The sequence below is a fragment of the Lacerta agilis genome, chromosome 8 (assembly GCF_009819535.1).
Source record: "Lacerta agilis isolate rLacAgi1 chromosome 8, rLacAgi1.pri, whole genome shotgun sequence".
Lineage (NCBI taxonomy): Eukaryota > Metazoa > Chordata > Lepidosauria > Squamata > Lacertidae > Lacerta > Lacerta agilis.
The window spans coordinates 28925203-28952904 of record NC_046319.1 but is presented as its reverse complement, the minus strand read 5'-3'; the positions used below and the strand labels follow the sequence as shown (position 1 = coordinate 28952904).

At 44.5% G+C, this 27702-nt stretch overlaps 1 protein-coding gene across 1 annotated transcript; it reads right to left on the bottom strand.

The window, feature by feature from the left end:
* Positions 1 to 312: 312 nt before the first annotated feature.
* Positions 313 to 25155, bottom strand: GPT2 (glutamic--pyruvic transaminase 2). Its single transcript, XM_033156722.1, has 11 exons — positions 24316 to 25155; positions 12340 to 12429; positions 11984 to 12092; positions 7504 to 7637; positions 4323 to 4566; positions 3788 to 3867; positions 3567 to 3703; positions 2289 to 2463; positions 1744 to 1899; positions 981 to 1093; positions 313 to 856 (listed from the first exon to the last, which is right to left on the bottom strand). The coding sequence occupies exons 1-11, from the start codon at positions 24646 to 24648 to the stop codon at positions 766 to 768; spliced, it is 1662 nt and encodes a 553-aa protein (XP_033012613.1). The 5' UTR covers positions 24649 to 25155; the 3' UTR covers positions 313 to 765.
* Positions 25156 to 27702: the final 2547 nt, after the last annotated feature.

Below are 27702 nucleotides of genomic sequence, written 5' to 3'. Positions count from 1 at the left end.
CATGCTGGGGGGCAAGTCGAGTCTGGGTTCACTGGGTTCTCAGAGAAGAAATTTGGGCCATTGCTTAAATCCTGAAACAAAAAGGGATGACATACCCAATGCCCACAGCATGGCATAGTGCTCAAATGATGAGTCTGAACAGGGCACCCACCACAAAATGGATCTGTTGCAGCCTTGCTTAGGCCAAGGAGAACCGCGCAACAGTTCACACGAACCATATTCTACCCAATTTACTGGAAGCATGCAGCTTTTAAAATATGGGTGCCTTGTTAAAGTACACAAAGTAAGGTTGTTGTTTTTTTAAAAAAAAAAAATCTATAGAAGGGTGTTTATTGACACTCAGTTGCCAGCTTAGTTAAAGTTTGCTTTCATATTTAAAACCAAAGGTAAATTTTGTAGGGTTGCTGTTTTGAAATAGTAATAGTTCCAATAATTCTCACCGAGAAATTCCCTCTCTTTTTTCCCCCCATCAGGCCAGCCAGCCACACAAGCTAAGAAATAAAAATTGAGTCAAGGCACACAATTGCACTCTTCTCCCCCCCCCCCCAATTCTTGCCATTATTTCCATTTCTTCCCATGAAATTAAAGCACAGTGCACACTCAGGCTGGAGGTACGCAAATTTCATAGCTTGGCTCTAGCCGTTCTAGTGTGGATTTGTTTGATTAAAAGACGACACAGAACATTTCCCCCTCACAGCTTTGTTTGGATTTCCCAGATTTACTCTGGAAAGAGAGAGTGAGAGCGGAAGAGAGTCTTAATTTCGCTTAAGAATACTCTTTGAGAAACTTTATGTGGAAGTCTTTCACTTTCTCCAGCAAGATCTTTAGCTTCTCTACCGGAGGGAGAATGGTCATCCTGGGGAAACAGGAAAAAAAAAGTATTATAAAAAGACTTTATAACACATGGAGACCATGTCATCAAAAAGAAAGAAAATTTAATTCAGCTGCTGACACTGCAGCATGCTTTGTCAACCCTGTACCTAAAGTGGTAAGTGCCTTCTCTTTGGCCAAAGCCACTTCCAGGAACAACACAGATCCCTGTTTCCTCCAGAAGTTTCATACAGTAGAACATGTCGGGAGCCATTTTATGAGCCTGCAGAGATAAAAATGATGTAATAATTAGAAACTAGAGAGTGAATAGCAGGTCCCATTTTCATAGAATCATAGAGCTAGGAGAGACCTCCACAGCCACCTAGTCCAACTATGCAGTTAAGTTCCTTTCATTATAAAAAGGATGCTTCCAAATACTTTTATCTGTGCATCTGTCTGGCAAAGCTTCTCTGCAACAGCTGAAAGTGCCCTCATTTTGTAGGGCCCAATGGCTGTTGCACTTGGACCATAAAGTTGGTCACGCCAAGGACTGTCAACTTGCCCCTGTGTTTCTTTAAAAGCTGTTTGACAGGCATGAATCAGACGGGTGGTGTGTTCACCACGACGTTTCCATAAACATTATTATTGATTGTCAAAGGGCCAGTATCAAAGAGCAGGAATATCATCATACTAGACAGCCCAAGATGAGATCTTGCAAATCCAGGACACCCCACCTCTGTTGAGTAACGCAGCTTCAGGAAAATTCTATATAGCTACTGCAAAAAAAGTACTGATGTCACCCCAAACCAGTACAGCGGCTCCAGAAAAGCATCAAAGTTGCCCTGGCCTGGAGAATGGCTCCTCCAAAACTGGAATGGCAACAATTGTACAGGTGCAGCAAAAGTAATAGCAGCGGTTGGGGAGAAGTCTCACCTTTGCTGCCTCAATGGCCTTGGAAGGGATGAAGATTCGTGGGAAAGCATACATGGCCCCCTGAAGAGGGTTGCAGTGGATCCCCGGTACTTGATTGAACATGTCTTCTGTCAGTTTGGCTTTCTTGGCGAGGTTGTTCAAGACAAACTCTTTTTCCTGATTTGAGCGGAAACACACAGCAACATCACACCAAAGGCAAAGGAACTATGTACCACAGAAATGGCTTGCGTTGCCCTGCAGTTCCTCTCTTCCATAGGGTGGTGCTTCTCAAAACTTCTGAGCAGAGCCCTCCACTTTCTAAACTTCCTACCTAGGCCTTCTGTCATCACCCTCCCACCCCACCCTGCCGAGCAACACAAACCACCTTCGTTTGACAGGTGTGTGCAAAGGGAGCTTTGGTGAAGTGTTTGTGCACCCCAGCACTGAATATAAGAATCTGCGTGTGGATTCAGGAGATGCAGGTATCACTTTAGCTTCCCTCTCATGCTTGTCACGCTTCTGATTCTCTTGTCATTGCTGCACAAGGTAGATGTAGACGCACACACCTTGATGAACTGTGCATATGATTCCTCCCCAGGTACAGGAGGATTCACGACAATATCCATGGCTGCTTGACCTGAGACCGGTGGACACAGACGGACTGACAGAAGCTTCACAAGTTGCCCTTTAATATCTGGGTGCAAGTTAATCACCTCCATGTAGCCGCCTCTGTAGCCACACCTGGGATAGTGGGATAGTGAATAGAAAAAGAAAAGGAGAAAAATCAACACATTCTGAAACTCTCAGGATGATTATAGCATTGTGTGTATTACCTGCCACCTGTTGCTTCTCAGCACCTTGAACATTATTTGATTGACAGGCAGGGTAGAATATTTTTTTAAATAAATATAATCAGTCCACTAGTATAAAGCCTCAAGGAAGCGTTGACTTTTAGAACACAAGAGGGACAAATCTTGAGCCAAAGGGGCTCTCAATGCACTGCCCTCGAGATGCTGTTGGACTCCCAACTCCCAGCAGCCCCAGCTGATGGGCTAGGGATGCTGGGAGCTGTAACCCAGCAACATGAGTACAGCAGATGTTAATTGGTATGTGGAGGTCATTAGCATCTTTACTGGGCAGTCATGAAGCAGCTGGAGTGGTGTCTGTACAGCCAAAGGTGTTATGAATTTTCTCTCTCTATCTTTTACTGTAGCTCAGTAAAATGGACAAGCCTTTTAAAAATAAAAACACAATTTTTACTTTTTTGAAAAGATAGGGGGGAGAGTAAACAGAATAAAGTGGGGGGTGGGGGTGGGGGTGAAGTCCCTTACATGTAGGTGCATAGCTGCAGACCCCCATACATTTAACACACATGGCTGCCCCAAAGTATCCTGGGAACTGTAGTCTGAAAGGGTGCCAGGAAGCACATGCCACCTGCTTGTGATTCCTAGGCAACTGGCATTCAGGGGCTTCAACAGTGGAGGACGAACATGGCTGTTGACAGCCTCAGCCATCCAAGTTGGTGGCCATCATCACTACTTGTGGGGGGAAACATCCAAGATGCTGCGTGAAGGAGTACTTTCTTTTGTCTGCCCCGAATCTCCGAACATTCGGCTTCATTGAATACCCCTGAAGTTCTAGTGTCATGAGAGGAGGGTGAAGTTGATTTGGCAAGACACCATCCTGCACTGACCTCAATAGCCCAGCAGGGAGCAAAGCGGGTAGCAACTCCTCTCTGGGAATCAGCACGTTTGGGTGGACTAGAGAAACCAAGCTCCGGCTTATTGAGATACGAGAACCAGGACACAGTGAAGGGAAAAAAAGGAGGCACTACAAAAACTTACTCGCCCATGTATCCTTTAGAGGTAGAATGGAAAGAAGCAAGCTCCACATTGTTACAGTAATCTGGTCCCATCTCATAAAGGATCTTTTTGAAGGAGTGAAACTGACAGCTCTCCGAGTAGACATTATCTTGATAAACCTGTAACCAGCAGAAAAAGGCACATGCTTTCTTTGTTTGTGAACGAAGTAAAAGATGCGGCCTGAAAATTAATGCTTTTATTACCTCATCAGCTAGAAGGAACAACTTCTCTTCCCAAGCAAAGTGGATCACATCTTCAATGCATTTTCTGTTTTGAACCTGACCTAAATTAGGGGGGGGGGAGATGAAAACAGAGAGCTCTGATTCATAAAAATCTGTAAGCAATAAATCAGTAATCTTTCAATCCCAGAACACACAAAGAGGGGGGGGGTTCTGTTTTAAAGCCATTGGCAAAAATGCTCATAGAAGCAGCCCCATGCTTCTCTAAGTAAGTGATGGGGGAGGAGAGACTCCTTGCTTCTCCCCCCCTCCCCTCCATTAAAAGAGAAGCACAACAGCTGCTTCAAAGAGCACTTTTGCAAAGGGTCTTAACCCTCACTCACAAACAGATGAGCAGGGATTTAATTCTGCTGCCTTGGAGGGCAGCAAAGGCAGAATGAAAAGCTGTTCTCCTGCCCATCACTTAACATAACCACTGATGTCACTTGATGGGCAGGTGGGTGAAAAGTCATTAGAGAAGGAGAATTACAGCATGAAGACAAAAAGGAGTTCTGCAAACCTGTGGGATTTCCAGGATTGATGATGCAGAGGACCTTGGGATTGCAGTATGTTTTGGCTTCATTCAAGGAGCGGCGTAGTTCATTGACGTCTAGCGCCCAACAGTTCTCTTCGTCAAGGTAATAGTTGATCTGAATGGCATCCAATTCCGATATAGCGGCTGAATACAAGGGATACTGGGGGATTGGGATCATCACTCCAGTTCGGGATCTTCCACCCCCTGAGACAAGGATCTTTAGAATAGTCTGGAGGGGAAGGGAAAGGTTATTTAACAAGACTGTGTTCCATTTCTCCCCTAAACAAATAAAAGAAAGCGTCAACATTACAACAATATTTTGCAGGCTTTTCTAAAAAGTCCTTAAATTTCTTCTTGAGGGTGTTTGAAAAACCAAGAGTGTTTGGGGAAGGGCAGTGTAATAAGCCCTGTGGTTCATCTAGTTAGGCATTGTCGACACCAGGCTTCCTCAAACTCGGCCCTCCAGATGTTTTTGGCCTACAACTCCCAGGATCCCTAGCTAGCAGGACCAGTGGTCAAGGATGATGGGATAGTGTCAAAACATCTGGAAGGCTGAGTCTGAGGAAGCCTGGTCTACACTGACTTTCAGCAGCCCTCCAGGATTTAAGACAGCGGTTCCTCCCAGCCCCACCTGGTAAATGAACCAGGGATCTTCTGCTTACAAACCACATGCTCCCCCACTAAGTTACAGGTGGAACTTTGGACTGATCCAACCAGGTTCTTTTTATATTTGGAACACAGAAGAGAGATGGGGGAACCTCAGCCCCAGGGGCGAAATACTATCTGGCCCTCGGAACACTCCCCAAGCCACACGCCCCTTACTGACTCTCCTTTGCACTCTCCTGGGAGTGTTTTTGCTTGGCTGGAGTGAGTCCTTGAACTCTCTTGCTGGCTTGGATGGGCACAGACCATGCCAAACCCTCCTAAATAACGATCCACCACTGAGCTCCCGCTGAATTTGATTAATTGCTGGCTTTTAGGGCTAATGAATCTAAAGAAGCGATTCCTGCTTCTCCAAGAAGAAAATGAGCAAGTGCGGCCAGCCAACCACGGAGATGCGTGCCGTTTCTCGCAAAGCTTTACATAAGCAGCTAGTCGTCCACCTTGACCTGCTGCCAACCCAGAGGCCAAGAACACTGGGCGAATCAATAAAACTGTGGGCCCAACAGTGCTGCAATACCAAATTGTGCCAGGCGATGGCATTTTCATTAAGGTTTTTTTGCAAGGCAGCCAAAATGCCTGAATGTATAAGGGGGATGGGGGAGTGGGGAAGCGGGGTGTAGGATTTCAAAGTTACATATTGACAGGAACCCACCCCCACCCCCCAATTTGCAGCAAACCTACGCCACCCTATATATACTGAAGCCGAGGTGGGTTTCCTGCTGAAGGTCAACAAATATTGCACTGGCACTATTTCACCCACTTGGGTTGCCAGTGTTAGTGGGAGGAAAGGGAGCGAGGTCTAGGGGAGGAGATCTTGCAGCATGTTTAACTATGCGTTATGTGCTTTAACCATGCGTCCCTATGCAACTCACACCATCCGCAGACAGCTTAGGCAATGGCCAGGAATGATGGGGGACCCAAGGTTGAAGAGCATTAGTTTATAGAATAAAGGAATTTCCCTCTCAATGTGCTGAACAAAATCAGTTCCCCCCCCCCAGGGGTTCTCGTTTTGGTCGTTAGATCAAGCCAGACCACTGACACACAAACAGGGCCTTGACCTTGTTTTCCAGGGAGAGAAACCTTGTAAGCAGGGCCTCCACATGAACAGGTCCTGACATAGAAGCCTTTCATTCCTTTGAAATGCCTAGGGCCAGAGAGACAAAGAACTGAAGCAATTATATGGGGGGGGGGGGAGAGAGAGATCATAAACAGAGAGAAGAACGCCTGTCCACTTCTGCGCCATACAAAGGTCGCAGCTAGAAATTTCAAAACTAGGACTATTTCTTTGCCCATCTCATCCCTTGCATGGCTGCTTCTATATTCCTTGCCCCCTTCATCTCCTCTTTTCTCTCTGGACAACTGCAAAACAAATTTTCAAACCCTGCAGAAGCTCAGAGGTTGCTGCCAGAGTAACCTGTGCTGTCCAAGTATCGCTCGGTAGAGCACGAGACTATTAATCTCAGCGCCATGGGTTTGAGACCCATATTGGGCAAAAGATTCCTGCGTTGCAGGGGGTTGGACCAGATGACCCTTGTGGTCCCTTCCAACTGTACAATTCTAGGAACCTAGGAATTTATGTACATTCAATCAGCCTACGCTGCTCATGCCAAGTGATAGGTTTGCGTTTTATATTGTCAGAGTACACCCAGCTTGGGGTCCTAATGTCTAGAGCTAGTGGGGTGTAGGGTTAGGAGACTGGACTAGGACAGAGAAATGTTTTTTAAGCCTGAGGGATGCAGTCCCTTCTGGGCAACCTTCCAGGGCCACATACCAGTGCTGAGCAGGGACAGAGGCAAAAAAAATGGGGGGAGCAATGAATGTAAATTTTTCCTTTCTACAGTAGGCTAGCGTCTACACATACTCACCCCCCCCCTCTCTGTCCTCTGTCCAGGGAAGAAAGAGGCATTATCAGAGTTCAAGAGCGTATTCCAGCCAGGCAAAAAAATACAGTACTTGAGGAGGGCATGATGGGAGAGAGCATGCAGTCTGAGGAGAATTCTGAGGGCAAAACAGAGGTGCCTGGAAGAGCCCATTCAGCCTCTGGGCCTGAGGTTCTCCACTTCTGGGCTAGGGCCCTGACCACCAGGGTTCAAATATGAAACTCACTGGGTGACCTCAGGCCAGTCTCAGACTATCATTTATCATGTTATGTTGATAAAACATATATACTACCTCAAGTTCCTTGGAGGAAAGAAGGGATATAAATATACATAATATTAATAAAAATATAAATAATATAAATATAATAATTTTACTGCAGTTTTATCCCACCTTTGCTGCAAGGAGCTGAAGATGGGGTTAATGGTTCTCCCCCTCCCACTTAATCCCCACAACAACCCTGTGAGGTAGGTTAGGCTGAGAGACAGTGACTGGCCCAAGGTCACCAAGGGAGCTTGATAGCTGAGTGGGGACCTGAACCCTGGGCTCGCAGGTCCTAGTCTGACACTAACCACCGAACCACACTATCATAAAAATGATAATATATTAAAAAACCAAAACATACAGCGATACCGTCGCTAGCTCCCGTCGTCAGGTATATGTTCTCTGGATCTGCAGGAACGCCTCCATCCCGTCGCTCAATGTAGGCTGCAACATCTTCACGGATACAGTTCACCCCTTGGCTGGCACTGTAGGAACCTGTAAGGGAAATGGGGTCATCATTAGAGATGATGCACTCAGGCAAGCAGAAACATTTGCAATCCCAGAACAGGTTTGTCACTGAGATGCCCAGACCAAAACTCAGCCACCCTTCAAAATCCACTCTGAATTTTGCAATGCAGCTCCTCAGCCAAGTAGTGTGTACTAAAAAAACCAAACACTCATAAAAATATTAGTGAAAATAGACCAAAGTGTGTTATTTTAGAAAAAAACTACTTGCAAATAAATAAATAAAAGGTATTAGGCAAAACTGCATACAAAAATGGATACGAGGAAAGATTTGCCCGAAAATGCTGACAAATTTCCCTGATGACTTTAAAACCAAACAAACAGACAGACAGACAGACAGACAAACTGATAATGGCAATGTGGAGAACTTAAGTGTGAAAAATGAGAAATTAAAAACCATGAGAAAACCAAAAATTGACAGATTTGCCTATCCCTACTGCCAACCCGTTTCTTTTCCTTTGAAATGTTTAGAGTCAGATGCAATCCTAAGCACACTTGTGCAAGTGGCCCTTCTGCTTACCCGTTTTCAAATGCATGGATGGGTTTTCCTGGTAGGAAGAGCTGTAACAACGGCCCTTGTGTGTTAACTCTGTGCTACCTTTACAGTGGTACCTCGGGTTAAGTACGCTTCAGGTTAAGAACTCCGCTTAAGAACAGAAATCGTGCTCTGGCGGTGCAGCGGCAGCAGGAGGTCCCATTAGCTAAAGTGGTGCTTCAGGTTAAGTACACTTCAGTTCAAGAACGGACCTCCGGAATGAATTAAGTACTTAACCCGAGGTACCACTGTACTACCAAGTCAATTATGAGCACACGCCTGAGAGATGCAGATCAACTCATCTAGCAGCCTACTTATAGCTAAAAAGGTCTTGCAGTCTCCCTTGCAAAATGCACTCAATAAGTTGTGCGCTTGTCTCTTCCTTCTCCATCAACCATGGGTCCTAATACCTTCAATTAATCTGCAAGGAGGCTGCAAGTCTTTCCCTTCTTTTGTGAGTAGAGCCAGCCAAGGATAAAAGAACTGTTTTTTAGTACGAAGCACAACACTTATCACACACAATACTTGTGATACTAGGATGGCTTCGAACAGGAACTAATTAATTGAGACTCTGCAAATCAAGTAGTGTCTGTGATACTAGCAGAGCTAATGCTGCTACCTACCAGTTTCGAGCATCACAGGGACTAGAAACTTCCTTGTGAAGTAAACTTTTGCTTCCCCCCCCCCCCGGGTCAGACAACGAGACTCCTCATTACACAGCAAAGAGAGATGGGAACTGGCTGGCTTCCCTCTCACACAGTTGCACTTCCTTGTAGATCTAGTTAAACTAGTTTCAAAACTGAATCAATATTAGGCACATCATTATGGTCCAGGAAGTTGTGCACGAGTGGGAGTGGAAGGACAGAGAACACAAAGGCAGGCAGATTTGCTACGTGGTTACTTAAAATCAGCCCAGCAAGGGATTTTATCTGCCAGCTGGCCAAGGTTATTGCAGTTCAGATTTACTGTTGAGAAACAGGGAGTGTTTAACGTGCAGCTTTTAAATTTTCTTGCTGGACCTCATTAAGAAATTACTGTTCAGTTATCCTCCAGACACAGGTAGCTGTCTTAGAAGCAGGCTCTTATCTCTCATGGGGGATAAGACAAAACAAACAAACAAACAAACCCACACAGAACTTACAGTATGAACCTTCACCACTTGTCCAATGCCAAGACCCTGGTCATCAAGACACAACATGTCTGCTTATCAGTGTGCTTTCAAAAAATGTTACATTCTGCTCTGGTATTATTCAGGAGTAAGTAGACTCTCACACAAAGCATTTACATCAGGAAAAAGCAGCAGCTGCAATGTCGTTTCTGCTTCACTGAAAACAAAAATCGCTGTGGGATGGGGGCTGTGCTGATCTGGAAATGGTCCTTTTGGTTTTGGTTTTTTTAAAAACAAAATAGCAATGTTCAGAACAGGCAGGAATGAAGCCATTAGAAGCGAGCCTCTTGTAATCTGCTAACATTCCTTTATAATGGTTTAAAAAGATATTTTTGTAGTGAGATACATTGAAGGCCATCAAGGCGCTGGGAAATGCTAAATAAATAAATAAATAGTCAGAATTCAATCCCCCCCCCCACCACCACCACCACACACAGCTGTGAGAAAGTCACTTGCCTATGGTGTGATCTCATTTGACTGTAGTATGCATGTGAATCTTGGAAACAAATTGGTGGAGGCAAATGACGTGGGTCTTTCCCACCCTACATTTGTACTCCATTTGGACAACGATCAGATGGAAATGCAACTGACCTTCCCCATGATTCCAGTATTTGAGAGAATATGGCCAGTATGTGAGATCACACAGGAAAGTGGCTTGTGTATGTGGTTGGGGTGTGTGTGTGTGTGTGTGTGTGTGAGAGAGAGAGAGAGAGAGAGAGAGAGAGAGAGAGAGAGTTAGTTAGTTAGTTAGTTAGTTGCATGCAAGGTCCCAGGTTCAATCCCAGCATCTCCAGCTGAAGCTGGGAGTTGTCCCCTGTCTGAAAACTCATAACTCCTCTCCCAATTGGTAGACAATACTGAGCCAGATGGGCCAATGTGTCAGATTCAGTATAAAGGAACTTCACGTGCTCCCATCTGAAAAATGAGAGACCTAGGTTGAAATTCTGAAGAGAACAGAATCTGAAAGGGTATGTTCACACATCCCAATCCAGGTAAAACTCAAATTTGGGCTGGTGCCGATTTCGCAGTATGTAAAAGGAGTCAATGGTGGCAATGGTGTAAACAGACATTGGGCAACTAGTCACATTTACACCAGAAATACCCAAGCGTGAATGTATCCTTTATTCAATGACAACTCTGTTTTGTGCTTGTTGCTTTTCACGGGTTGTGAATGGATTTTGGATTGGCTGGCTCCTACAGCCCAGTCTGTTAATGCACAAAAAGCCTGCAAGTGATTTCATGAAAGGAAAGCAGTCATCAGAAAGGAACGAGGCCAAGCACAACCCAGAAGAACAAGCGAGGCAAACATACAGGATGCTCCAACCTGGTGCTGCCCAGATAATTTTGGACTTCAACTCCCACCAGCCCCAAGCAATGGTCATGCTGGTCGGGGATGATGGGAATTGTAGTTCACAGCATTTAAAGGGCGCCAGGTTGGAGGTGGCTGAGCCTCGGAACAATATAATATGTTCAAAGGAAACAGGGAGCAGCACTGAATGTTATCTAATGCAAGTAACGGTACTTCCCTCGCCATTGATTTTGATTGGTCCTGCCAAATGTCAAGTAGGCACTTATCACAAAAAATTAGGCAACAGCTCTTTTATTTTAATTATGCCTTTAGACATGCCACAATAACTCTCTTTTCCTGCCTAGAAAAGAAGTAATAAAGGCTGTCAGATTCTGTAGTTCTTAGTCATACCCTACAACAAAAGCTCTACCTAGATAACAGCAGCATAAACACAATTTCTCTTAACTTTTCTTTGTGGGGGGGGGGGGAGAAAGAGAATTATGGCACTGGGTTAAATTAGGCTGCAATTTTATGTACACCTGTTTGGAAATACGTCACGTGGAAACCAGTGGGACTTACTTCCCAATAAACCAGGCTGGGATCGAGAACTTAAATCCATGTTAGAGTGAGGCTCTGAAAGTGAGCCATCATTGAACACAGCAGGACTCACTATTGAGATGTGCATAGGACAGTATTGTTGGCCTCGTATTTACTTGGGCTCCCTATTCCTGAGAAGGACAGGCTTGAGCAAACTCTATGCAATGGGAATTCTGTTTTGCCTGATTTTCCCGTTTGCAGGAAAGTTAATTAATCTGAACATGGCTTGAGCCTAAAAGGCTTTTTGGTCTGCAAGAAAACAAAGAACGGGAAAGAAGAGTTGGCTACATAATGCAACTATGTAGTGTCCCACAAAGCTTTCAGAAGTAATTCTGCCGCTTTCCAGAGTGGCTTAACAATTTATCTTCCCTCCCAGGGAACTCTGGGAATGGGAATTCTGTGAAGGGGGAATAAGGGTCTCCTAACAATTCTCAGCACCCTTAAACAAGTACAGTTCCCAGCAATCCTTTGGGGGGGGGAGCCACAGCTGTTTAAAGTAGTACAATACTGATTTAAATGCATAGTGCAAATGAGGCCCAGGAAAGAAAATACACAAAGTTGTCAACACTACCAAAACTGGTGTGCAGATTGTAGAGTTTGGGTAAAAAAAGGCATGCACATTGATAAGAAGCCCAAAGAAATATGGCTATATATTAACACCCCATAATTAAAACCAATGCCGTGGAAGATCTATAATTTAAATTAAGTTAGTAATATGAGAGGAGTACCTAAGCTGTTCCCTCCGCAACCCTGCAAGATCCGTCTCGCTCTCTTCTTAGAGTCCTCTGGGAAGCTTGGGCTGTCCAACAGGTTTGGGTACGTACAAAGGGCAACTACCTACATGGTTGAGAAAAAACAAAGCAACAAAAACTGGTTTTCAAACATAAAAAACCTTACTGCTACTGAGCATTCCTTATTCTATTTTAAAACATCATTTTTCAACCTTCCTCCATTACTTCTGAGTTCGCTCTACTTGTCATTGGTGAGTCTACTGGCTGTGGGGTGCCCTGCCTCCTGCCCTACCAGTTGCAATGGGCACCAGCAACCACTGGGAAAGTCTGCAACGGCTCAAGGACCATCGTACCTGACGAAGGAAGGTGATGGGCTGTTGACCCATGGCATGTGCGTCCCCAATGTTGGCCTTGATGACCTCCGTGAAAGGCTTTTTGATCCCCTAAGAGAAGAAAGCACATGAGCAGTACATCAAAGCTTTATTCAGATACAGCAGATTGGAAAGGCACACTATATTGCTTTTTACATGCATTACCATTTTCACTAGATGACGGCAACAAAACGACACTGGTGAAGAACAGAAGGCTCTCCGGAGAATCAAGGAGCTTGAAGTTTTGCCTACTGCTATCAGGGGTGAAAGAAGGAATTGTACCTGGCCCCTCACAAAAAGGCGGAAGCCCAGAAAGAAGAGTGTTTGGGTCAACCCAGCAGGGTGGCATAACACTGGCTTTAAACGCTGCGCATTTGCAGCAAAACAAAAACCCTTGCAACACCTTTCTCAAAAGATGGTAGACTCTGGGGTTGCGGTGCTCATCTCACTTTATTGGCCGAGGGAGCCAGCATACAGCTTCCGGGTCATGTGGCCAGCATGACTAAGCCGCTTCTGGCGAACCAGAGCAGCGCACGGAAATGCCATTTACCTTCCCGCTGGAGCGGTACCTATTTATCTACTTGCACTTGACGTGCTTTCAAACTGCTAGGGGGGCAGGAGCTGGGACTGAACAACAGGAGCTCACCCCGTCACGGGGATTCGAACTGCCAACCTTCTGATTGGCAAGCCCTAGGCTCTGTGGTTTAGACCAGAGTGCCACCTGCATTCCCTTTGTGTCTCCTTACACAGAGATAATCTCAGAGTAGGGCAAATGTCACCTCTGAAGCAACCCTAAGACTCCCACTTCCATTTTCAAGTCCTGGGAAAAACACGTGGTTGGAATGTCACATTTGAACTGGAAGATTTGGATTCAAATCTCTGCTCATTCCAGGAGCAAGCTGGGTGGTCATGGGCAGGTAAATCACTGAGTGTATTCAGATATCACATTTCCAGTTCTCTACATCATGGCTTGGAGGATCAGTAAAATGTCCTATGCTGACACATTCTCTTCACCCCTTGCAGGCCTGGTTTAATGAATAATATCCTGGCTTGACCAAACCACAAGAGTCTTGCAGGATCAGACCAAAGGTCCATCTTACTCAGCCTTGTGTTTCCAACCATGACCAACTTACCGTTTCTGAAAAGCCCAGAATCAAGAACATAGTGGCAATAACTCTCTCCAGTTTTTCTCTCCTAGTAGTTGGTATGAAGAGGCATGGAGGAAACATCTCACCTGGTAGGGCAGAACTATAGCAGTAGCCTGCTGGCGCTGGCATCACGGCAGAGAGGGGCATGGGTGAAACTAGAATGAAGATGGGGCTGTGTGGACATTCTGGCTGGAGTGCAGGATTGGCTCTGCCAGTGTGCCCATGCAGCCCCAACAATGCTGCCACCTCACCCCTCCAAGGAAGCAGCAGGGATGCTGGTGCGTGGAGACTATTGCTGCAGCTCTGCCTCACTGGATGACTAACACCACAGTTTGCAGTTACGTTGGAAACAGCAAACTATGGTTTGATCAAACCCTCCTTTCCAGGATTGCAACTCAGGATCAAACTGTGGCGTGCAATCATGAATAAATAAGCTTGCTCAAATGACAGTTTTCCAATTAAAACAACAAATGATCAAACCAGGAAAGAACACATGAATCACAGGGATTGCTTCCCATCCTCCGAACCATAATTTGTAGCATTGGAAACATGGAACCTACGAACAGCCACTGTCTCCAGCCATAGCTTGTCTCACAGATGCTGCCTGTTCAAATCAGCAGAAGTTCACCATGGTATCTTGACAAGATCTTTCCCAAACCTGCCATGGGAAATCGAGACGCCCTGTCTCTGGGCTAAACATGCAATCTTGCTAGTCACCTAAATTGACTTTTTGGGAAACCGTCCTGACTCTATGCTTTGACAGAGGGTTATTTTAAATTATCTCCTTTTAGACTGAACCTAAAACACAGGAACATAGGAAACTGTCATATACTGAAGGAGACCATTGGTCCACCTAGCACAATTCTGTCAAAGCTGAGTGGCGGTGGCTCCCCAGGCTTTAAGACAGGGGTCTCTCAGCCCTACCGAGAGATGCAAGGGGTTGAATCTGGATCCTTCTGCACTGCAAAACAGATGCAGACGAGAGCCATGGCCCTTTTCTGCTGTGTAACTCTATACTGACCAACTAAGTATAAGGTAACTCTATACTGGCAATGTAAGGGAAAGAATGTACTTTGGGCGTATTTTGAACAAGCAATGACAGAGACCAAAACTAGAAAAATAAGAGACAGCAAGTGGAAGATTTGGATGTCTTGCAAAAATTATAAAGAGAAAATGGGGGGGGGGGATAATCTTTTACAAGCATATTGCTGAGCACTGATTAACTAGACATGTCTGTTGCATGTTTATGCTGCCATTTCTTTTGTTTCTACAATCTCAATTTCACCCTGTGCTTGGTACAAGGACTTCTGATATTAAAAGTATTGAAATACATTTGAAAGGTACGCCACGGCCCTTAATCCTTACAAGTTACAGCTCCAGTGTTGCTGCGTTTTCTTTTCCTTTTCTTTTGTGCTGAGAACAAACCTTTCCAAGAGAACATTTGATGAACGCTGGCTTGCCATCAAGCTCTCTTTATGTTAAAATGAAGAACCCTGCTGAAAACACTTTGCTGAGCATATATATTTACAATATTCAGTCAGCATGTGCAAAGATGTACAAAGGCCAAGCTTGTTCTCAGTCTCCCATCAAGAGTTGCGAAGCTTGGAATTAAGGGAATGTTTTTGTTTTCCCAAAGAAAAACATCAGGCAACCCCTGGATATAGTTACTAAAGCAATGGCTGTCATGGATACAAGGTTAGAGGGGTTTGAGACATGGGGTTCAGGAAAGGGAGGATATGTTGTATCAGATGAAATAATTCAGGTCCTCATCCTGGTCCCATTAAAAGCACTGACAAAAGTAGAAAGGCTGTCCAGAAACCGACTGTGAATTGAAAAAGAAAAAAAAACAGAACCACCACCCCGGGCAGAGATCTAATTTCATTTACACAGGGCATCTCAGAGAAAAGGTCTTCCTTGACATGAAAAATACCAGGGGGCTATTTGCTGAAACACAGCAGGGCTGAAAACCTTCCTACTGGCAGGGCCCCTGGCAAAAATCCAGGGTACGCAAGGCAGAAATCCAGTTGCATATTCCCTCCCTGCCATACCAGAAAAGACTTACCGGGTAGCTTGTGCAATTCCTAGTTTTCATGTAGAATGCTTATATTTCTACTAACTCTTCAAAACTAGCAGCTGTGGAAAAGAGTCAGTTGGCCATTTATCTGCAGGCTCTCTTTCCCATCGCCTCTAAGAAGTGACAAACCAGCCCCTCCACTTATTTGGAATTATAGAGAAAAGGGCATCTAGGTCAGAAGGCAGGATAGAGAGGAATTCCCCTCCCCTCACCCCCCCAAAAAGGCACTCATAGGAACACAGGAAATTATGTTCATCTAGCTCAGTACTGTCTACTCTGACTGGCAGCAGCTCTCCAGGATTTCTGTCAAGAGGCCACTCCCAGCTCTCACCTGGATACTGTTGACTATTGAATCTGGGATATTTTACATGCAACGCAAGTAAGAACATAAGAGAAGCCTAATGGATCAAGGCAACAGCCCATCTTGTCCAGAATCCTGTTATAATAATAATAATAATAATAATTTATACCCCGCCCTTCCCGATAAAAACCAGGCTCAGGGCGGCTAACAACAAACATAAAAACATTGATTAAAAACGCGCTTAAAAACAGCATAAATACAACATAAATGTGGCATCACCAGGGCTAACTGGTCAGATTAATCCTGCTAGGGCCAGCAAGGAGACCAGGGTGAGGGGGAACTAATGTGGAGTCTCAGTAGGGTTTCTTCATAGAAAAGGGAAAAGGAAGAAGGATCAGGTTAAGTTAAAGGCCAGGTGGAATAGCTCTGTCTTACAGGACCTGCGGAAGGAGATCAAGTCCTGCAGGGCCCTAGTCTCATGGGACAGAGCATTCCACCAGGTCGGAGCCATCACTGAAAAGGCCCTGGCCCTGGTGGAGGACAATCTGGCTTCTTTAAGGCTGGGACCCTTAAGCTATTATTATCTGTGGACCTGAGGGTCCTTTGCGGGACATACCAGGAGAGGCGGTCCCGTAAGTACGAGGGTAGTGGCCAACCAGATGCCTATGGGAAGCCCAAAGACAGGATCTGAGTGCAACAGTACTCTTGAGATTTCTAGCAACTGCCATTCAGAGGCACATTGCTTCTGAGAGTGCAGGTAAAACATAGCAATCTGAGTCTCTGAATACTAAGCACCTTTGATATACAGTACAGTATATCGCAAAACTATATTGGGAAGTACCTGTGTGAAACCTGTGTCCAAACAACTATGCAAAGCATTGCTGCAACTGGCTGCAAACTTGGGAATAAAGCTCCAGCAAACTCAGCTGGACTCAACTTCCATGAAAATGTGCAAAGGACGGGGCTGTCAACCAAGGTTCTTTTCCCGTAAGAGAGAACCAATTTAAGCACGAGTCAATTCAGCTTCATAACAGACCGATGCATCTTTTAAAACTGTCTTCGGCTGTCCTTGTGGCACTTAAGCAACCACGAAATGTTGGCAGGCTGGCAGTGCGATCTTGCATGCATCTACTCCGAAGTAAGTCCCGCTAAGTTCAGTCTAACAGGGCCAGCCTGTACTGTACACACTTGTCTGGGGGTAAGCCCCATTGAGCTCAGTGGGGCTAACCTCTGATGGTGCAATCCTACAGGGGCCTATGCAATCTCCTGTTATCCAACAGGTTCACCGCAGATGCAACTGTCCTGCTTGTCAAACCAGCTTTACTCTGGGCTGGTGTCATTTTGGTGTAATTGAAGCTGACAAGAGCTGTAGCTGAAGGGGGAGGCTAAACAGTCCTGATAGTGACCTCAAGTGGCACCGGATTGTTTGATGAGCCTTACGGCTCCCTAGAAAGGGGTGATGTAACTAGAAGGAACTGAAGTATATTGCTATGCCTTAGCAGTATAAGTGTGAATGTGCTTTTCTGATGAATAACCTTGTTTTAACGTTATTATTTGTATGTCTTTATCTAAGAAAATGTATATACTGCTTAATTGTAAGTAAAACCTCTAACAAAACAGAGGATGTCACTGTACATTACTCCTCATATTAAGGGAACCCTGAAAGGAGAGTGGTCAATTTGGAATAATTTGTAAGAAAATAAAATTAGGGCAGGGGAAGGAAAGCCTCAGGTCTTTTAGGCTGCAATTCTCCTGTAATGTTGCATTACCTTGTAAAACCAATGGCTCAGTCTTGAATTTAGCATGGGGAAACATGCTGCAGGCTTATGATGTACAACACATTACTATCAGCACTTAGTATATATACCATACCCTCCAACATTTCTCCAATGAAAATAGGGACGCCCTATATAAATAAATAAATAATGCCCCATCCATCTGACTGGGTTGCCCCCACCAAACTCGGCAGCTTCCAACATATATAAAAACATAATAAAACATTAAAAATTTAAAAGCTTCCCTATACAGGGCAGCCTTTAGATGTCTTCTAAAGGTTGTATACAGTAATTACTTATCTCCTTTGCATAACTCCATACCTTCCAACATTTCTGCAATAAAAATAGGGGTGTTCTCAGGAAAAGCAGGAAATTTCTGGATCAAATCAGAAAGTGGGATGACTTCTGTAAATCCAGGACTGTCTCTGGAAAATAGGGACACTTGGAGGGTCTAAGATACAGAATCTAATATCCATCATTACAAGCACATTGCAGGGTTTTGTACCCTTCAGTGCAAAACTGAGGAGGGGGGAACGTTCGGTGTTCCCTATCCCACCAGGAGCTGCCACAATTCATACATCTGCTTGCGACGTATCTTTCCAGTTCCAATTCTCCCCTAACTCAACTGGCAAACAATTCATTTTATTTATTTAATAAAGTTGTTATACCTCTTGATTGCAAAAACGCCTCTAAGCAGTTTACAAAAATATAAAAAGATAACAACAACAAGCCCACAAGGAGCTTACAATCTAAACCAGGCATTCCCAACCTTCGGCCCTCCAGATGTTTTGGACTACAATTCCCATCATCCCTGACCACTAGTCCTGTTAGCTAGGGATCATGGGAGTTGTAGGCAAAAACATCTGGAGGGCCAAAGGTTGGGGATGCCTGATCTAAACTGATACAGGAAGGACACACTACAGTGTCCTCATTGCCTTTTTATACCGTCCAGCCTCTACCTCCAAGGAGCTCAATGTGGTATACATGGTTTTCCCCCCCTACTCCCTTTTGAGGTAGGTTAGATGAGATAGAGTGACTTGCTCAAGACCAGCCAAGTAGGGATTTGAACTTAGACCTTTCTGGACTTAGTCAGTCATGCAAACCACTCCATCAAACTGCATCCCTTGTACAGAGAGGAGGCAAGAGTACCTGGTCACTACACTGTAAGGAGCAGGAGGAATGAGCAGGGCTTTTTAAGGGTTGTTGTTGTTGTTCAGTCGTTCAGTCGTGTCCGACTCTTCGTGACCCCATGGACCAGAGCACGCCAGGCACCCCTATCCTCCACTGCCTCCCGCAGTTTGGCCAAACTCATGCCAGTCACTTCGAGAACACTGTCCAACCATCTCATCCTCTGTCGTCCCCTTCTCCTTGTGCCCTCCATCTTTCCCAACATCAGGGTCTTTTCTAGGGAGTCTTCTCTTCTCATGAGGTGGCCAAAGTACTGGAGCCTCAACTTCAGGATCTGCCCTTCCAGTGAGCACTCAGGGCTGATTTCTTTAAGGATGGATAAGTTTGATCTTTTTGCAGTCCATGGGACTCTCAAGAGTCTCCTCCAGCACCATAATTAAAAAGCATCAATTCTTCGGCAATCAGTCTTCTTTAAGGGTAGGCTGTGCACAAATAAACATGGCATAGGCCAGATCCGGATATCACTTTGTTTTTCTGGTATGGATCCAGGTACAGGATCCCGGATTCTTGTTGAGTCGTGTCCTTGGCACACTTCCATCTATGATTCCTTCCCTCTCTCTTTTATTTAAAGCAACGTTTCGTTGGGAGAGGCTCGAAGTCACTTAAGCGATGCCAACAAAGCTCCTTCCTCGTTGATGTTGTACGCAAATTGGACAAGAGTTATGACAAAACACAGATGCTCAACTCATATTCCCTCTGCGCTGGCATAGATCCAAAGCATTTTTCAGGTGTGCTCAAGAAAGGGCTCTGCACCTCAGCAAGTCAAATATGGTACACGTGTCACAGATGGCAGCTCACAAGGAGTGGGGCCAATAAGTCTTTCGGGGCCTCAGTCAATTTGATAGAGCCCAACAGGGGGTCCAACATTATGTCAGCCTGCTTCCAGGCTTGGAGCATATCCAGAGGAACTTTTGATTGTGCTCTTTGAAAACCTGGTTCCATGCTGTATCACGATCCATCATTATACAGTGGTGAGGCTAACTTCCGCGTGGACATGTATAGGAATGCATTGAGCTGTTGGACCTTTTTGGCTCTACAAGCCAGATCCTTGTCATAGAAGTAGACCATTGGCCAAATTTGACAAGTGGGGAGGGCTACCCACCTGCCAATCACACATCTTTAGGAAGTGGGGAAACTTTTGGGTTTCTGTTTGAGAACAACAAACTAAAAGCCCCCTTGGGTGTATGAAATTAGTTATAATTATCTGGTCTTGGCTATTCACAATTTGGCACGGTGACATCTAGGAATCACTACACTGGGTAACACTTAGATTTTGTGTGTGTGTCTGAGGGAGGGTGATAGTGGTAAAGAATGGAACTGAGTTAAGGGTCTCCAAGTTCCTGGTGATGTTTTAGATTAAATATAGACCCAGCATGAGGCTTTAGAAACACTTGGGTTTTTTTACAGCTATGAATGACTTCCTTCTCTGTTTGCAGACAGCCATGTGCTATGCATACTGGATGGAGAGGATTTCCATACCTGCAACTGCAATTAAGGAAAAGCAGTGCAACATTTACCGGTACAAATTGTGCTGCATAAAAATTTAGTCTCAGGTCATGAAGGGTCAAATAACCAGAGCAGTGACTAAGTACCGTATTGACTCAAGTCTAATGCGTCATTGAATCTAACGCGCACCTCAATTGTCAGAACCTTGAAACCCAAAAAAGTATTTGCTGGCAAATTTAAATATGTCATTGAATCTAATGCGCATCTTAATTTTTGCAATGTAATTTGGCCCAAAAATGTGAGCATTAGATTTGAGGAAATACGATATCTGCTACAGAGACCTCATTTCATACTTATGGTTATATTCAAGTAAGGCCTATTCATATATGAATGAACCAATGAAGTTAGTCATGTCCATTAACTTCAATGGAACTATTCTGAGTAGGGCTAACACTGAATACCACCCAAGGAATTGTTACAGGTGCATTTACTCACCCCTTCACACCAACACTCCATGTGGGTGGCACATTTTATTTGTCTTACATGTGTGCATGCACACGAAAGCTCATACCAATAACAAACTTAGTTGGTCTCTAAGGTGCTACTGGAAGGAATTTTTTTATTATTATTTTGTTTCAATTACATGTGCACAGGGAGCCTAAATATGAATTGCTGGTAATAGCACCTTGGTAGGTTGATCTTAAGAGGAGCGCAGTAAAAACATTTTTACACCACCTTTCTCCAAACAGCCAGTTTTATGTTTCTAAATAGAAATAAACTGAACCAAAACAAAAGTTCCCCAAAAGTTACTCTTCCCCCATCTTGGCAGTGTATGCGCCTGGTGAATTATTGGGTCATGTGCAAACATGCATCAAGACTCATAGCCCTAAAGCCTGAGTAAAATGCAAAACAACTAAAGTAAACTGAATCTGAAAAAAGCATTAGCTCAGAGTTGATGAACTTGTGCCTGAAGAATGCAGCTTCAGGCTCATGCACATTATTAAACTTTCCTCTTTACTAACAACAACAACAACAAGAACAAGAACAACAACAACAACAAAATCTCTGTACAAATAAGTCTAGCATGTTTGGAAAGGTTCTAAGCCTAGCCTCCTTCAGTGCATGGTAGCTGTGGAGGCTCACATGCAGTTTAGTCACCCAACTGAGAACTACGCTATGTAAGGGGAACCTGTGGCTTTCCAAATATTTTGAACCACATCGTCCCTAACCACTGACCATGCTGGCTGGGGTTGATGGGAGTTATAGTCCAGCAACATCTGGAAATGCACCAAGTTTCTTAATCCCTGAAACAGGTCTTAACAATGCACTAAAATGAAATTATCTTAATTAGCAGTGTTCTCTAGCTCAGTGGGAACAATAGCTTCTGAATAGTTTCTAAAATAGCAAACGTTGTTTTAATAGCCACTTAAACTAATGAAAAAAACCCCAAGGTATTAAGACGAAAAGTACCTGGGCCCAACCCAAGGTCAATTCTGACAGTTACTATAGGGATATGTTCCATTGTTGCTGGTTTCCCAATGCTTTGGGGATTAAGGGAATACAATTTCTCTGAGCTAGGATCCAAACATTGCCAAGCAAAGGGCCAAACAACCTAGGTATGAATCACAAAGTCAGGCAAACCTCTCTGTTCTCCTCAATCTCTCCATCTGCAATAAGTGGGATGTTACCGATTTAGACAACCATATGAGGTAAGGCAACAAAATGAGCCTTGTGAAACAGCTGAATACTTTGAAGTATTATACAAATAAAAATATTTTAACATTATTCAGAAAGGACTATTGATTCGAAACAATCTGAGAAAACATAAAACATATGAGCCGGAGAAAGGGATTCAGAAGTGAGAGGTGCAGTGGAAGAGTTTAATTTATAGTGGTTTCTTTCTGCAACAGGAACTGACTCCAGGTTAACTCTAAAGCATGGGTAGCCAAACTAAGGCCCGGGGGCCAGATCCGGCCCAATAGCCTTCTAAATCCGGCCCACGTACGGTCCGGGAATCAGTGTATTTTTACATGAGTAGAATGTGTCCTTTTATTTAAAATGCATCTCTGGGTTATTTGTGGGGCATAGGAATTCGTTCATTTCCCCCCCCCAAAAAAAATATATAGTCCTGTTTAGGGAAGCTTTTAATGTTTGATGGATTCTTGTATTTTAATATTTTCTTGGAAGCCACCCAGAGCGGCTGGGGAAGCCCAGCCAGGTGGGCGATAGATAGATAAATAAATAAATATAAATATAATTTATTATTATTATTATTATTATTATTATTATTATTATTATTATTATCCGACCCCCAACAAGGTCCGAGGGATAGTGGACCAGCCCCCTGCTGAAAAAGTTTGCTGACCCCTGCTCTAAAGAATCTGCAAATGAAACACTGAATGGCAAATCCGAACAAAGAGTCTCATTGCGCCTTTAAATCTTAATACATTTATTGTGGTGTCAGGGTTTGTTGGAACAGACTTACCATGGCTGATCTTCTGAAAAACTGACCAGTTATCTATTACCCCTTTACATAAGACAAAGGAGTCATTGATTACATCAGAGGGCAGAAGAAAAGTAAATATTAATTTATAAAGTATCTGATCACAAACTGACGCAATTGAATGACACAGATTGTGGGAGGGGGGTATTTGCTTTTTTGGTTGGCTTTTAAAAAAAAGATTTCTGAGTGATTGCCTAGCAAAAATATTAGGCTGTAAAAAAATCAAAATGGATATGATATGCAGCTTGAAGCTCACCATTCTAGTTTCTTAATTCTTTAAAACAAAGCAGCTTTTTACTGTTCTTTCCTGATGTCAGTTTTACGTTCCTGTAGATCACCCATCCCAAAAAAGGTCTAATTGAAAGTAGACCCAACTTTTTAGTGTGGTAAGAAAACAAAGTGAAGCTTCTCAAAAACTACCTTAGAAAATATTACTGAAAAATACCGGTAAATGTATGCTAACATGATTATCTCAAAGATATTTTTCCCAGCAAAACTTTATTTCCATGGTCACAAACCTATTTATTTGGAAACAAGATCTGCTGAAATCCACTGAACTTACTTCAGTGCAAATTGTAGGCTCTATATACTGCGTAAAATTAAGGTTGCAATCCTTAAAACACTCAGTAAACCCCACTAGATTTACTTCTGAGTAAGCACACATAGGATCACTCTGTAGGAAAGCTTTTATTCTACTGAAACCAGTATTTGAACATGGCTGTTATTTTAAAATGGTGTTAAGTGCCATTTTATTCAAAGCATGGAAAGTTAGGTTCAAGGATTAACCCTAGAGAAGTTCTATTTACATACGCCTGGTAGTATAATGGACAAGACCTGCAGGACAATCCTAAGCATGTTTAATCAGAACCAAGCCAGCCATTTTTGGGACGGGGATTTGCGCTTCTTGCCTCCCCTCCCCGGGACAATTGTCCTATATAATGCAATTGTCCAGTAACTACTGTATTAATTAGTAAAGCCAGAAGCTTGGAAAGTTACACAGGGCCATTCCCAACCCTTGAAGTGTGTGCGTAAAACAGAATTAATGCCGTTCCGAGATGTTGTCCACTACTAGCCTCCCGCCGCGTTCCCTCTCTGGGCCAAACTCTGTCCTGGTTGTTGATGCAAAAAGCAGCGTGCCTCCTTCGCTCCATGCGGGCTGGCAGGCCTCCCTCGGCTGCCCCAATCAAGAGCCGCAGCGGCGGAGGAGTGGCCCGGGGGCGGCGGCCCAGGCCGGCGGCGAGAAGAGCTGCAAGCGGCGGAGGGGGAGGGGGAGGCGTGAAAGGGAAAGGAACAAAAGCAACCTCTCTCTTCGTTGAAACCGGCCAGGTACCAGCTGTTATGCCTATGACACTTCTACTGCCAGAGCCATTAGGAACATATTTCCGGGACGGGGGGGGGGTGTCATTCGCCGCATGCAAATAGGGGGTGTCTTTTTTCTGAGCAGACCACCATCCTCCCCTCCCCCTTGCAACAAAGCTAATTCATTCAGGCAGCCAAAACCCGCCGCTCCCCCACGCCCTTACCTTCCGCAGCTCGTTCTCGATCTCGCCCGCTTTCAAGACGATGGGCCCCCGCACGGCGTACTCCACCGCTTTGACCTGGGGGTTCATGGATTCGAGCGTGAGGATCTTTTCCCGGGTCTGCTTCTCCTTGATCGGTATCGCAGAGGCCTTGGCAGCGCTGTTCCAGCGCGCCAACGGACCGTCTTTCCCCGGCGGCCGGCGGGGCTGGGCGGCCGATCTTGGATGCTTGTTGCCGGCCACTAGCGAAGAGACGAAGCGCACGGCCGCCTCTGTCCTTTCATTCTTGCTGCTCGGGCGAGCGGCTTCTTTCGCGAGTCCCGAGAGGCGATGCATGCTCCCCCTTGGAGGGTGCAAATTCCAGAGGTGGTGGGGGAAGCAATCACACCCACCTCTAAAACAACAACCAAAAAACCCCCAACACAACCGCTATTATTTCGCAGCAGAGATGCAACAAGACCTCACGAGCAAAATTTTAAAATAAAATAAAATCAACGTTGCCCGGGTACAAGTGCATGCTTGGCAAGGTTCTTTTTTTCCTCCAAGCTTCCAAACAACTTGACGGAAAGAGGGCAGAGTTGGGTCTTTACAAGAAAGAGCAGTTATGCTCTCAACCAATGAGGAGGATGACTCCCAGCACTGCAAGGATTAGGTCCTCGCAGTCGAAATCTGTATTCTCTGCAGAGGAGCAAAGTCCAGGGAAATCCCATCCGGCCAAAGACCCGAGACACCCCCAACTGCAAGCCCGTCCCTCCAAGACCCTCTTTTCCCCGCTACCGCCTGTGGAGATAAGAGATTGCACCAGCCAGTACTGTCAGCCGCGCTGCCTGGTGGGTCTTGTAGTCCTGCTTCCCTCTGGCTGAGCCAACCCAGTAACACCAGGTGGTGACATATGAAACTACCACGCCCAGAATCCCCTCCTCGGCAACGAAGCCGAATGCTTGTATTTTGTCATTGTGCTTGCGAGGATGTGGGATGGAGTTGGCTGCGTGGGTAATAATGGGGCGATCACGCCACATCTAAAATGCGATCTCCCTAAATAGTAGCTTGTGTAGTTTGCTTGCTTTTAATTTTAAAAGACGAGGCTATTTGAGAAACGTTGGCGTAATTATTCTTTCCCCCACGGCGGTGCAGTTCCAGATTCAAGGAGGCTCCCTAGGTCGCGCAACTAAGAGAAATTGGAAAAGAAATGCGCCTGCGATTTCAAAACCCGTGATAAAGGCTACAATCCAATCGTGTCCTGTGCATACTATAAATATTAGCGAGGTCATTTTCCGTGTGCAGATTGTTGTGCAGCGACAATGGAACCAGCTGCAGGAAACGCCAAAGTATACACCAGTAAAAAATCTCTCACAGAGAGAAAAACAAAGGGAGAACCTTTCTCAAAATACAACCCAATGAAAACTCAACAGGCTTAGTGGTCACAGAGTACAGGGCTTGGGGATGGAATGGAGTATCCTAATAAGGGGCATGGCTAGCAACACACTGTACAGGTGCAGCTATACTGCAACATTCTTTTGCAGGCATGCTTAAGCACAATTTCTAGGGATGCAGCTCCACTGAGCTGGATGTGACATCCAGATAAACTTGTTTAAGATAAAAACTGTAAAGTGCCTTGGCTGCACTGTAAAACTCACCCATAAAGATATAAGAAGAGCCTGCCGGATCAGGCCAATGGTCTGCCTAGTCCACAATCCTGTTCTCACAATGGCCAGCCAAGTGCCTGTTGGAAGCTTGCAAACAAGGCCTGAGCTCAACAGCCTACAGTTTCCAGCAACTGGTATTCAGAAACATTACTGCCTCCAATCATGGATCTCAAGGTTGTGAGTTCGAGCCGCACATTGCGCAAAAGGTTCCTGCATTGCAGGGGGTCAGACTAGATGACCCTTGTGGTCCCTTCCAACTCTTCAGTCCTATGATTCTTTGGAGCCAGAGCATATGTATCATGGTTAGTAGCCATTGGTAGCCTTATCCATAAATTTGTCCAACTCCCCCCTCCCCACAATGAAATCTCTGGATGTTGCTCAGAAACTTTCAGCAGTGAAAAATAAGATTGTTAATATTATTACCTACAGCCGGACAAGTTTAAATCTTCATGTTGCTTCATCTTGTGCAGGGCCAGATTTAGGTTTGATGAGGCCCTAAGCTACTGAAGGTAATGGGGCCCTTTATATGTCCAGCTGTCATTTGTCAACAACAAATTGTTGCTGGTTTTTTGTGTTGAATATATGCTATATGGTAATTTATGGACCTATTAGGTATCTAAAGCCATTTGCATGTTGCTGTATGTAGGTTTTATTTTATTTGTTTTTTTATCTTATATTTTGGAAATGTACATCAAGTTTTTTCCCCTTTAAATTTTTTTGGGGCCCCCAAGAGAGTGGGGCCCTAAGCTATAGCTTGTTTAGCTTATACGTAAAACCGGCTTATACGTAAAAATCTATCAACTGGCTAGAAGCTTGCACAAGATGTGAGTGCCTTGTCCTATTCTCAAAACAGATATTCAAAGGAAGTTCCTCTCTAGTAAATGTGCCTAGGATTAAGGCCTAAGGCTAAAGCAAAGAAATAAAAAGTGGGAGTACAAATACTTTTGTACAAGGAAGAGCATTTATGACTCAATATAAGCCACCAGCAACGATAAGAGAACAGCACTGAACTGTTGCACAATTAATTGGGCCTGTTCAGCAACAGTGTTTTTCCACTAATGAGGCTTACCTTTTTGACATGGAAAATAACTATGCAGTCTGATTACTTTATATGCAAATTTGAGAGCAATGGGTCTTGCTCCCAGGTAAGTGTATATTGAACATAAGAAGAACCTGCTGGATCAGGTCAAAAGTCCCATCTGGTCCAGTATGCTGTTCTCATAGTGGCTATTCAAATGCCTGTAGCAAACCAGCAAACAAGATTTGAGCACAAGAGCCCTCTCCCTCCTGTGTTTTCCAGCAATTGGTATTCAGAGGCATTGCTGCCTCCAATTGTGGAGGCAGAGCATAGCCATCATGGGTATTACATAGGTCCATACATTTGTGTGGCCAACAAGGAAATAATAATTGACAACAATGCTGTTCTATTCACTATGAATGATAGTTGTGTGTACTAATCTACAGCACATGGCACATAAGGCTTTACATAGAGAATAACCAAATCTAGCACATGCTTTCATATGACAGCCCTTCAGGACGCATTTAATTGGCATCTCTTATAAAATCCAGTGTGCATGCTTGAGAAGAGGGTGTATAATTAATTTGAATGCATGCATATACACACTGCTTTCTTTTTAATGGAAAAAATGATTTTAAGGGGAATTGAAAATTTCTGAACCATTTAAAGCTCATCTACACAGAATGGTAGATGGCAGGATCCCCAAGGACATACTCTATGGGGAGC

Excerpts from the sequence above, each read along its gene's own strand:
- GPT2 (XM_033156722.1), bottom strand. The coding sequence starts at position 24,648 with ATGCATCGCCTCTCGGGACTCGCGAAAGAAGCCGCTCGCCCGAGCAGC. Across the intron at positions 12,093-12,339 it reads CCATCACCTTCCTTCGTCAG|GTAGTTGCCCTTTGTACGTA; the intron begins GTACGATGGTCC and ends TCAACCATGTAG. Across the intron at positions 1,900-2,288 it reads CATATGCACAGTTCATCAAG|GAAAAAGAGTTTGTCTTGAA; the intron begins GTGTGTGCGTCT and ends CGCTCAAATCAG.